The sequence below is a fragment of the Nematostella vectensis genome, chromosome 9 (assembly GCF_932526225.1).
Source record: "Nematostella vectensis chromosome 9, jaNemVect1.1, whole genome shotgun sequence".
NCBI classification, from domain to species: Eukaryota; Metazoa; Cnidaria; class Anthozoa; order Actiniaria; family Edwardsiidae; genus Nematostella; species Nematostella vectensis.
In genome coordinates this window covers 2,036,680-2,049,013 of record NC_064042.1, presented here as the reverse complement: position 1 = coordinate 2,049,013, position 12,334 = coordinate 2,036,680, and the positions used below count along the sequence as shown (strand labels likewise).

The 12,334-nt window shown below is 43.2% G+C and overlaps 1 protein-coding gene across 1 annotated transcript; it reads left to right on the top strand.

Moving 5' to 3' along the window:
- The first annotated feature begins 874 nt into the window (after positions 1 to 874).
- LOC5509930 (ryncolin-2) lies at positions 875 to 10,073 on the top strand. The gene is made up of 6 exons (XM_048732360.1): positions 875 to 1,087; positions 1,145 to 1,184; positions 3,265 to 3,306; positions 3,792 to 3,880; positions 7,144 to 7,435; positions 9,399 to 10,073. The coding sequence occupies exons 1-6, from the start codon at positions 875 to 877 to the stop codon at positions 9,668 to 9,670; spliced, it is 948 nt and encodes a 315-aa protein (XP_048588317.1). The 3' UTR covers positions 9,671 to 10,073.
- Positions 10,074 to 12,334: the final 2,261 nt, after the last annotated feature.

Sequence of the window (12,334 nt, the reverse complement as noted above, 5' to 3'; positions counted from 1 at the left end):
AGATGGTTCTATTATAGGTGTGGACTTTAAAAGCACACTAGCATACACACATTGGCACCAGTCGGGCCAAGACGGGACGCTAGCACAGTCTATTACCCGTGCAGTTCGGCAACCATGGACAGCTGTTTCGTCCTTATTAGGACTCGTCAGCATGGCATAGCCGGTTTGCCTCAGTTAAACTTCATCGGCAAAAGACTGCAGGGCGACTTCGACTCGAACGAAGTGCTTTAAACCACAGCTTAGATCCATGTGGGATCTAGAGCTACGACCGGGCTAGCGTGATGCCAATCGTGCGGATCACTCATGCGACCTTTGCTAGTCTAAAACTCCGTCGGATAGCCAAACTATCCTTGCTAGTATGTATACATAAATGTGGACTTTAAAAGCACACTAGCATACACACATTGGCACCAGTCGTGCCAAGACGGGACGCTAGCACAGTCTATTACCCGTGCAGTTCGGCAACCATGGACAGCTGTTTCGTCCTTATTAGGACTCGTCAGCATTTCATTATGAATGAAAACAAAAGCTATGGGGATGGATCTAATTAATAAGCATATTCATATCATTATGCATTATTTCTTTAGCGACATCCTAAACCATAAATCTGTTATTAACTATTATAATAATGCAATTAGCTGTGTAAGTTAATGCGTATTAACATCTTAGGCTTTTTCGCAACGTATCATTCAAAAGTTCGCAAAGTATTCCAAAGGTTAGTCCATTTTGAATAAAAACATGGAATCATTAAAATTCCTTGCTCCTGCTGCTAAAAAAATCTCGTGAATTATTAACGGCAAATTTAAAAATATATATTACTACTGATATTAGGAGGTAATCGCGTTAATTTTCCACCATTTGCCGAGACGTCAAGATGGCGTATCTCGCTAAACTGTCCGCCGCCACAGTTCTTCTTTGGGGAGTCTTCCTTCACCGTTCTACCACTAACGCAGAGCTCGTCCAGTACTCAGATCCCAACACGGCTTTAGTAAGCTCAGCGTACAAGACCATTGACGTAGCGGACCTCGGCGAATGCAACCTCAAGTGTGATGAAGATGAGAAGTGTCTCAGCGTCAACTACTGGAAGGTAAATAAGAAGTGTGACTTAAACAACGCGACCAAGGTCATGTACCCGGAACGATAGAAGAAAGACAGGACCGCCATCTACGCCAACATTCGTGAGGGTAGGTGTTCTAGACATGATGAGTTTCCATTCGACAAAGATTCATTAAACCGCAACTTACTGGATCCTTACCCTAAACTAATCTATCGCATAAAGCTACATCAATTTCTTGTCAGCCATTAGCTGGCCTAATGACAAACAATATCCTAAAATAATTATTCAATTACTTCTCGTTTTTTTGTGCCCTTATAATGCACATACAGTCAAAATAAATGATACTAGCGCTAAAAAAATTAATATTCGATCATTTCATATCCAGGACAATCTAAGAGAAATATATTTCACATCCAGATAATCTAAGAGAAAAGATCGTTGTCATCGTATGGTATACCCTGTGTAAAAGACAAATCACCGCATGATATCTAAAGATTATGAAGACCTTTATTTTGGAAACCAAGCGGTGGAGCGAGTCTCATTATTATTCTCAATAGTTTAGCAGGGCAAACCCGTAGCCTTTTCAAGCCCGCACCTTGGAAACCCGCACCCGCACCCGCGACCGGCGACCATTAGAGAGACTCGACTTCTCTATACACCTAATTTCAACAAGATTGCACTTGAAAAATCCATGTATTAAAACACACAGTGTTTCATAGGTATCAAGTGAATAAGAAATACATGTGAATAAAATTGGCTTTTTAGACTTATATAGCTGCGGTCTAACAACTCTCACAACTGTTTGACTTTCACCGGCGTCAAAAATGGCCGCTAACGCAATACATGTACATGTTGGGTTGGAGGCTAACAAATGTGTTCTGATATGTACATTGTTAGTTAATTGTTAATTGTTGAATTTTTATTTGGCTCCGGTTATTTGATTGACAATAATCACTGTTATCAGGATTTAGCTTGGACAACGAGTTATTCGGGGATTTGGATTGAGAGTTGACAGAGTTTGGTTGTGTTTAGGAATTTAGGATTTAGGTTTTGGTTTGGAGTTTCAGTCAATATTTTATTGTGTATAAGTTCAAGTAAGTTTTTAAATAGGTTTAATCTTATTTAGTTATAAGTACATTTGTGATCTAATATTTTTGGTAAGTCTTTATTGTCTCGCATCGCTTGTGCTAGCACCAACTACATTTGGACACAAAAACAAATGCTTTTAATTAGTCTTCCAATCTTTTTTAAACACGGTTGAAATTCATCAGCTCTATACAATATACACCACGACAATATACACTACTACAATATACAATACTACAATATACACTACTGCTGTTTTGCAATTTCTGTAGTTTGTTATGTAAGGTAACAGTACAGTTCCCGCAAACAACATTACAATAATCAAAAAAAGGTTGAACAAGTGCATTGTAAATATTGTGGAATATGTCTTGCTGGACAAGGCGCCTTACCCATTTGATCAGACTCGTACCCAGTCGCAAAAATGAGAAGAAAATAAGAAGGAATAGGGGAAACATAATTATTGCGCGGGTTGCCTGTGGCGATTAATTAGGCGCGGCGCGCTCTGCCGTGTGGGTTTCCTAGTATAGTATTTTACCCACACGGCAGAGCGCGCCTAATTAATCGCCACAGGTAACCCGCGCATTAATAATGTTTCCCTTATTCCTTCTAATTTTCTTCTCATTTTGGCGACTGGGTACGAGTCTGCCGTTTGATAGCCCCAATTCCAGACGCGATTTTTTTTTAGTAATTTTGTCAACATGATCACACCATTGGTTAAATTGTTATCAATGAGTACTCCTAGCAATTTAGTACAGGTTACCTTGTCAATAGGTGTACCATTGATTTCGGGCTTGGAATAATGGAGATTTGGCATTTTTGTTTTGTTCCAATCAGCCTAAATTCAGTTTTGGTGACAGCTTTAATTTTGCCTTTGACAACGTTTTACGCCCAAGTATCCGTGGCCTCAAGAAGGCTGTTGCGGTTGAATGAAGGGCGCGAAAACCAGACTGGTACTTGCTTATTACGTGGGGTTGCGCAGTCATAGGCACCATATGGAAAAAGCATAGTATTTGAAGATTCCTTAATAAAAAATGATACACTTTTTAGGACACCAAGGTGTACGCGTCTGCTTTAGATTGCTGTATATAGTACGTTTCAAAAGATTTCCATTTTCTTGACAGGCAAACCTTGTCCTATAAAGAAGGACCCACCGAAAAAAGAAGGTAAATTGAATGTATGATAACGCCCTAACCAAGACGGCCGTCCAATAAAGTTTGAATTCAGGGGCGGATCCAAGACAAAATTCTGACATCTAAAAAAGCGAAAAAATTCACCAATTCACAGAATGAGATTATGCAGCTCATACTTGAGTTGAGTTATTACCATTCGCAGCTCTCACGGATGAATTACTACAGATCCGCGTCAGTTGTTGCTGTTAACATTAGTTATTTAACAAATACAGTAGATCTCATTTTTTGTGCGTCTGTCCTGAAATAGATGCATAGATGACGTCGAAGCGTGTCACGAATAAAAAAAAAATACGCAACGAGACGCAGTAGTTACAATCTTGTTTTGGTGAGCGAGCGCGCTTATGCTGACCAATCAGAGCGCGCGATTTACGAGCGTTGTCTATAATGTTCATTGATTGGGTAGGGCTCACATCCGTTAAATCCAACTATCAGGACTGATGAACGTTTGTTTGCTGCAGCGAGAAACTGCCTCGATGTGCTGATAGCCGGAGGAAAGAGCAACGGTTTGTACACAGTAAAGCCATCACCGGACGGCGATGCGTTCAAGGTAAGGAATCAGTCTACACAGTCTACCATCAGGATAAGAGTAAAGAACAATGTGTACACAGGGAGACAATCAGGGTAAGAGTACAGAACAGTGTGTACACAGGGAGACCATCAGGGTAAGAGTACAGAACAGAGTGTACACAGGGAGACCATCAGGGTAAGAGTACAGAACAGTGTGTACACAGGGAGACCATCAGGGTAAGGAATAGAACAGTGTGTACACAGGGAGACCATCAAGGTAAGAGTACAGAACAGTGTGTACACAGGGAGACCATCAGGGTAAGGGTACAGAACAGAGTGTACACAGGGAGACCATCAGGGTAAGAGTACAGAACAGTGTGTACACAGGGAGACCATCAGGGTAAGAGTACAGAACAGTGTGTACACAGGGAGACCATCAGGGTAAGAGTACAGAACAATGTGTACACAGGGAGACCATCAGGGTAAGAGTACAGAACAGTGTGTACACAGGGAGACCATCAGGATAAGAGTACAGAACAGAGTGTACACAGGGAGACCATCAGGGTAAGAGTACAGAACAGTGTGTACACAGGGAGACCATCAGGGTAAGGAATAGAACAGTGTGTACACAGGGAGACCATCAGGGTAAGAGTACAGAACAGTGTGTACACAGGGAGACCATCAGGGTAAGGGTACAGAACAGAGTGTACACAGGGAGACCATCAGGGTAAGAGTACAGAACAGTGTGTACACAGGGAGACCATCAGGGTAAGAGTACAGAACAGTGTGTACACAGGGAGACCATCAGGGTAAGAGTACAGAACAATGTGTACACAGGGAGACCATCAGGGTAAGAGTACAGAACAGTGTGTACACAGGAAGACCATCAGGGTAAGAGTACAGAACAGTGTGTACACAGGGAGACCATCAGGGTAAGGGTACAGAACAGTGTGTACACAGGGAGACCATCAGGGTAAGAGTACAGAACAATGTGTACACAGGGAGACCATCAGGGTAAGAGTACAGAACAGTGTGTACACAGGGAGACCATCAGGATAAGAGTACAGAACAGAGTGTACACAGGGAGACCATCAGGGTAAGAGTACAGAACAGTGTGTACACAGGGAGACCATCAGGGTAAGGAATAGAACAGTGTGTACACAGGGAGACCATCAAGGTAAGAGTACAGAACAGTGTGTACACAGGGAGACCATCAGGGTAAGGGTACAGAACAGAGTGTACACAGGGAGACCATCAGGATAAGAGTACAGAACAGAGTGTACACAGGGAGACCATCAGGGTAAGAGTACAGAACAGTGTGTACACAGGGAGACCATCAGGGTAAGGAATAGAACAGTGTGTACACAGGGAGACCATCAAGGTAAGAGTACAGAACAGTGTGTACACAGGGAGACCATCAGGGTAAGGGTACAGAACAGAGTGTACACAGGGAGACCATCAGGGTAAGAGTACAGAACAGTGTGTACACAGGGAGACCATCAGGGTAAGAGTACAGAACAGTGTGTACACAGGGAGACCATCAGGGTAAGAGTACAGAACAATGTGTACACAGGGAGACCATCAGGGTAAGAGTACAGAACAGTGTGTACACAGGAAGACCATCAGGGTAAGAGTACAGAACAGTGTGTACACAGGGAGACCATCAGGGTAAGAGTACAGAACAGTGTGTACACAGGGAGACCATCAGGGTAAGAGTACAGAACAATGTGTACACAGGGAGACCATCAGGGTAAGAGTACAGAACAGTGTGTACACAGGGAGACCATCAGGATAAGAGTACAGAACAGAGTGTACACAGGGAGACCATCAGGGTAAGAGTACAGAACAGTGTGTACACAGGGAGACCATCAGGGTAAGGAATAGAACAGTGTGTACACAGGGAGACCATCAAGGTAAGAGTACAGAACAGTGTGTACACAGGGAGACCATCAGGGTAAGGGTACAGAACAGAGTGTACACAGGGAGACCATCAGGGTAAGAGTACAGAACAGTGAGTACACAGGGAGACCATCAGGGTATAGACGGGTCGCTTAGCGCACAAAAAGAGCTCAATCTATACACAGCGGACACAAGCACCAAACTTGGTATAAATATAGCCTAGGGTTAGTAATCAATATTGAGACCGGTGCCCACCGGTACCATTAGCGGATCCATAGATAAAGAGCAATTATTTTTTTTTTAAATCTGGTGTTGCGGGTACCCTGTAGGTAAGATTTCCATACCTTTTCATTCATGAGACAAAACAAAGATCAAAACGCACATATTTGAAAACGATTTATATCATTTCAGCTGCATTCTATCGAATTCCGAGCAAAATAAAAACATATAAATAGCTATAAAAAGCTACATTTGAAGAAGAAGGAAAACCTACTGGAACCCAGGCCCCATGCGGCTTTTTTACATTTCTCTCGCTAACATCCAAATATGACTTATTTTATTTCAACAAATAAGCACAAATAGGTGGTGCACATGAATTTTCCTAGAAATTTTCTTTCAATGAGTTCTCTGAGTAATATATTAAGGTCTACAGAGCCTAATTCAACCAGCGCGGCTGTAATTAATAGGCCCGCTACCGATGAGAGAGAGTTTGGCATGTGCGTTGATAAAATATACCATGACAACTCGAATCATTTGTTTATCTTTTTGTAACGGTACAATGTTATTTTTAAAATCAAAGTATCACAATTGTTTCTGAGGCGAGAGCCTCGCTCTACCCCATGCTAGTTATGGGTCAAAGCGGGGGAGCCGGCAGACGACACCACTCGGCCTTATGAAGCCGAAAACCCTAGCTAATAGAGTTCCATTATTAATATTTTTATTCTGTAAAATAAAAAATGAATATCAAACTAATAAAGATCGGCATCCAACACACAGAGACCATCAGGATAAGAGTACAGAACAGTGTGTACACAGGGAGACCATCAGGGTAAGGAACAGAGAGGTGTGTACACAGGGAGACCATCAGGGTAAGTAAACAGAGCGGTGTGTACACAGGGAGACCATCAGGGTAAGTAAACAGAGCGGTGTGTACACAGAAAGACCATCAGGGTAAGGGAACAGAGCGGTGTGTACACAGGGAGACCATCAGGGTAAGTAAACAGAGCGGTGTGTACACAGAAAGACCATCAGGGTAAGGAAAAGAGCGATATGTACACAGGGAGACCGTCAGAGAAAAGGAGGAGAGTGGTTTATACACAGAAAAACGTTTTTATCTTGATATCTTGTTGTTCTGGTTGGTGTCATAGTGTTGGGTCCATTCTGGTCATTGTGATTTCAATCCAGGTTTACTGTGACCAGACTACAGATGGCGGGGGATGGACCGTGTTCCAGAGAAGACAAGACGGGTCAGTGGACTTCTATCTCGGATGGGCTGACTACAAGCGCGGGTTCGGCAACGAGACGGGGGAATTCTGGCTTGGACTTGACAAGATCCATCTTCTGACCAATCAGACTAATACCACAGTTCGCGTTGACTTGATGGACTGGGCTGGTGCTACTAGATATGCCGTGTACGATCACTTTGCCGTGTCTGCAGAGAACAGAAACTATGTTCTGACGCTTGGATCTTACTCAGGTGTGCGAAAAACGGCATAGTCACGTTTCTAGAAATTAAAAAAAACATACTTTGAATGCAATTTTTGGGGTAGGAGACTTTCAATTCCTATTTACAGGAAGTAAAAAAAAACATTTTTTTCATACAAGCATAAGAACACAGATTTTCGGCGAACTTCCATAAGAGCTAAACAAGCATATCATGGTCGGAGACAAAAAAAATAGGAAGAAAACCACCGGACAACTTTTGTCTGCTGGAATGCGTCGGACAACATACCACGAAATTGCTTTATATATGTTTACGATGTCGTACATATTTAAATTTTAAATGTTGTATCTGATATTTTACCCTTATCTAATAATCCATCCCTATCTATATTCCATCCTATCTGATAGTCCATTCCTATCTGATAGTCCATCCCTATCTAATAGTCCATTACTATCTGATAGTCCATTCCTATCTGATAGTCCATCCCTATCTAATAGTCCATCCCTATCTAATAGTCCATTACTATCTGATAGTCCATTCCTATCTGATAGTCCATCCCTATCTGATAGTCCATTCCTATCTAATAGTCCATTCCTATCTGATATTCCATCCTATCTGATAGTCCATACCTTTCTAATAGTCTATCCCTATCTGATAGTCCATTCCTATCTAATCGTCCATTCCTATCTGATAGTCCATTCCTATCTGATAGTCCATTCCTATCTGATAGTTCATCCCTATATGATAGTCCATACCTATCTAATAGTCCATCCCTATCTGATAGTCCATCCCTATCTGATAGTCCATACCTATCTAATAGTCCATACCCATCTGATAGTCCATCCCTATCTAATAGTCCATTCCTATCTGATAGTCCATTCCTATCTGATAGTCCATTCCTATCTGATAGTCCATCCCTATCTGATAGTCCATACCTATCTGATAGTCCATACCTATCTGATAGTCCATCCCTATCTAATAGTCCATCCCTATCTGATAGTCCATCCCTATCTGATAGTCCATACCTATCTGATAGTCCATCCCTATCTGATAGTCCATCCCTATCTAATAGTCCATCCCTGTCTAATAGTCCATCCCTGTCTAATAGTCCATCCCTGTCTAATAGTCCATCCCTATCTAATAGTCCATTCCTATCTGATAGTCCATCCCTATCTGATAGTCCATCCCTATCTAATAGTCCATCCCTGTCTAATAGTCCATCCCTGTCTAATAGTCTATCCCTATCTAATAGTCCATCCCTATCTGATAGTCCATCCCTTTCTGATAGTCCATCCCTGTTTAATAGTCCATCCCTGTTTAATAGTCCATCCCTGTCTAATAGTCCATCCCTGTCTAATAGTCCATCCCTGTCTAATAGTCCATCCCTATCTAATAGTCCATCCCTATCTAATAGTCCATCCCTATCTGATAGTCCATCCCTATCTAATAGTCCATCCCTATCTGATAGTCAATCCCTTTCTGATAGTCCATCCCTATCTAATAGTCTATCCCTATCTAATAGTCCATCCCTATCTAATAGTCCATCCCTATCTGATAGTCCATCCCTATCTAATAGTCCATCCCTATCTGATAGTCCATCCCTTTCTGATAGTCCATCCCTGTTTAATAGTCCATCCCTGTTTAATAGTCCATCCCTGTCTAATAGTCCATCCCTGTCTAATAGTCCATCCCTGTCTAATAGTCCATCCCTATCTAATAGTCCATCCCTATCTAATAGTCCATCCCTATCTAATAGTCCATCCCTATCTGATAGTCCATCCCTATCTAATAGTCCATCCCTATCTGATAGTCCATCCCTATCTGATAGTCCATCCCTATCTAATAGTCCATCCCTATCTGATAGTCCATCCCTTTCTGATAGTCCATCCCTATCTGATAGTCCATCCCTGTCTAATAGTCCATCCCTATCTGATAGTCCATCCCTTTCTGATAGTCCATCCCTGATAAAGGCGTTGTTTGTTGCTATTGGTCACAGGGACAGCTGGTGACTCGTTCTCTTACCATCGAGGAACGCCATTCTCCACAAAGGACCAGGACCATGACACTTATAATTCTAATTGTGCAGTAATGAGGAAGGGTGCGTGGTGGTATAGGTCGTGTAACAATAGCAATCTGAACGGGAAGTATTTCCAAGGGGGAAAGGCTTCAAATTCCGACGGTATAAACTGGGGTACATGGAAGGACTATTCTTATTCCTTCAAGCGATCTGTTATGAAAATCAGGCCAACCGGCTATGTACGTAACTAAACACCACCACCATTACGGTGCGACCCGCGCTACCGTGGACACTTTGACAGTATTGTGAAGTAAGCCAATAAGGATGCGTGAAACGCATGTCGTTAGCATCAACGTTAGCCAACGAGCATAGCAACGGAATGCTTTAAAGCACATCAGAATACAATAAACTCCTCCTAACTTTAAAATTTGTGCCAACAAATGTAACTGACTCTACGAATTTCGAATACTATAATTGGCAAATACTAATTGGCAAATTGGCCAAACTTTTGTATTGGTGGCCACGGTAGCGCACGTCTCCCTACAAAGGTAAAAGGAGTTAAAAGGATGTAGATTTTAATATGTGTAAGGTGTAATTACAGTGAAATTGTAGACAACAAACATTGTACGGTAATAAATAGTGTGCATTACCCTATTTCATTTGTGTGATTTCATTGTATTGTGTATATTGTGATGATGATAATGCGATGATGATGTTATTGGTGATGACGATTGTGATTACGATGGTGACGATGATGATGATGATGATGATGATGATGATGATGATGATGATGATGATGATGATGATGATGATGATGATGATGATGATGATGGTGGTGGTGGTGGTGGTGGTGGTGATGATGATGATGATAATGATGACTATGCTGATGTTGATATATCGACTTGCTTATGTTGATAATTCGATCTCAGTGTTGGTAAAACTACCCCCGATTGCCAGCAACCATCCGCTTTGACCCAGACCCTAGCGTCGCGCATCGTTATCGCAAGCAAGGGCGGCCAGTGCCCGTGCCAGGCAAAGGGGGTGAGAAGGTCGACGCGTACAAAGGCACGGTAGTCGAGGTTCCTCTCGACGCGGTCCTTAACGGGCTTCCCCCCGAGTGGGAATACACGGCTGGGGGTCCGTCCACCGGGTGCAGGGCAAGGCTATTCAGACTCCAAGACGTCTGTTTATCATAGACCACAGCTTAGAGGGCTGGATCACGAATGCTGTGTACACCGGCATCTCCCGCGTGCGGCTCGCCGACCAGATAGTCCGCGTGATCCCCCCCGATGACACCCCAGGTGCCTTGGTTCCCACAGGACTGCAGGCTACGCCCAGTAAAGAGCTCATTACAGCGCGAATCAAGCGATACGCTGTAGATGACAGGCAAAAGGGTCGCACAAAGTACACGGGATCGCACCAAGTTCTAACGGTAGACCACGTACTCGGCATTATTGCTGACGCGGAAAAGAAGTGCACGGTATGTGGCACTTAGCTTCTGCTTCAGGGGTACACCAAGAGTCATCCCCAATGCTTCAGTATCGACCGGCTGGACGACAGTCAGGGTCACTACAAGTGGAATGTCAGACTCACGTGCCTTAGCTGCAATAGAAGGCACAAGCGCTGATCACGCAACGCGCAACTGCGAACGCGTGAAGCCGTGCTTAGAGTACGCCGTGTAATACAACACTGGCTGCCCGGGCTCCATGACCCTCTTTAGTATTGGGTACGCTTTGCTTGTCCACCACGGGTCCGTCGCTCGCCGTCGGCCCTTGTCTTGGAGGTCTTCCTCGTTTACGGCGATGTACACCCCCGTTCCAACCTCTAAGGGGACCTCTAGGGGGGGGGGGGCTTTATCTATACTACAATATACACTACTGCTGTTTTGCAATTTCTGTAGTTTGTTATGTAAGGTAACAGTACAGTTCCCACAAACAACATTACAATAATCAAAAAAAGGTTGAACAAGTGCATTGTAAATATTGTGGAATATGGCTTGCGGGACAAGGCGCCTTGCCCGTTTGATCAGACTCTTACCCAGTCGCCAAAATGAGAAGAAAATAAGAAGGAATAGGGGAAACATAATTAATGAGCGGGTTGCCTGTGGCGATTAATTAGGCGCGCTCTGCCGTGTGGCTTTCGTGGTATTGTATTTTACAATAGGCACCATATGAAAAAAGCATAGTATTTGAAGATTCCTTAATAAAAAATGACCCACTTTTTAGGACACCAAGGTGTACGCGTCTGCTTTAGATTGCTGTATATAGTACATTTCAAAAGATTTATATTTTCTTGACAGGCAAACCTTGTCATATAAAGAATGGCTCACCGAAAAAAGAAGGTAAATTGAATGTATGATAACGCCCTAACCAAGATGGCCGTCGATTAAGGCTGGAATTCAGGGGCGGATCCAAGACAAAATTCTGACATCTAAAAAAGCAAAAAAAATTACCAATTCACAAATTCCCTTGCATAAAGAAATCCATTTTTGTTTTTTTCGGGGGTGGTCAGAGAACTCACTCTCCCCCCCCCTCCCCCCCCCCCACCGCACCCCCGGAAAAATTAGGTCCACTTTTTCGAATTCCGCCCCCAAGAAAAATCCTGGGTACGGGCCTGGTGGCCATAGGGTTAAGAGATTGGCGAGATTGTTAGATGGTTCTATTATAGGTGTGGACTTTAAAAGCACACTAGCATACACACATTGGCACCAGTCGGGCCAAGACGGGACGCTAGCACAGTCTATTACCCGTGCAGTTCGGCAACCATGGACAGCTGTTTCGTCCTTATTAGGACTCGTCAGCATGGCATAGCCGGTTTGCCTCAGTTAAACTTCATCGGCAAAAGACTGCAGGGCGACTTCGACTCGAACGAAGTGCTTTAAACCACAGCTTAGATCCATGTGGGATCTAGAGCTA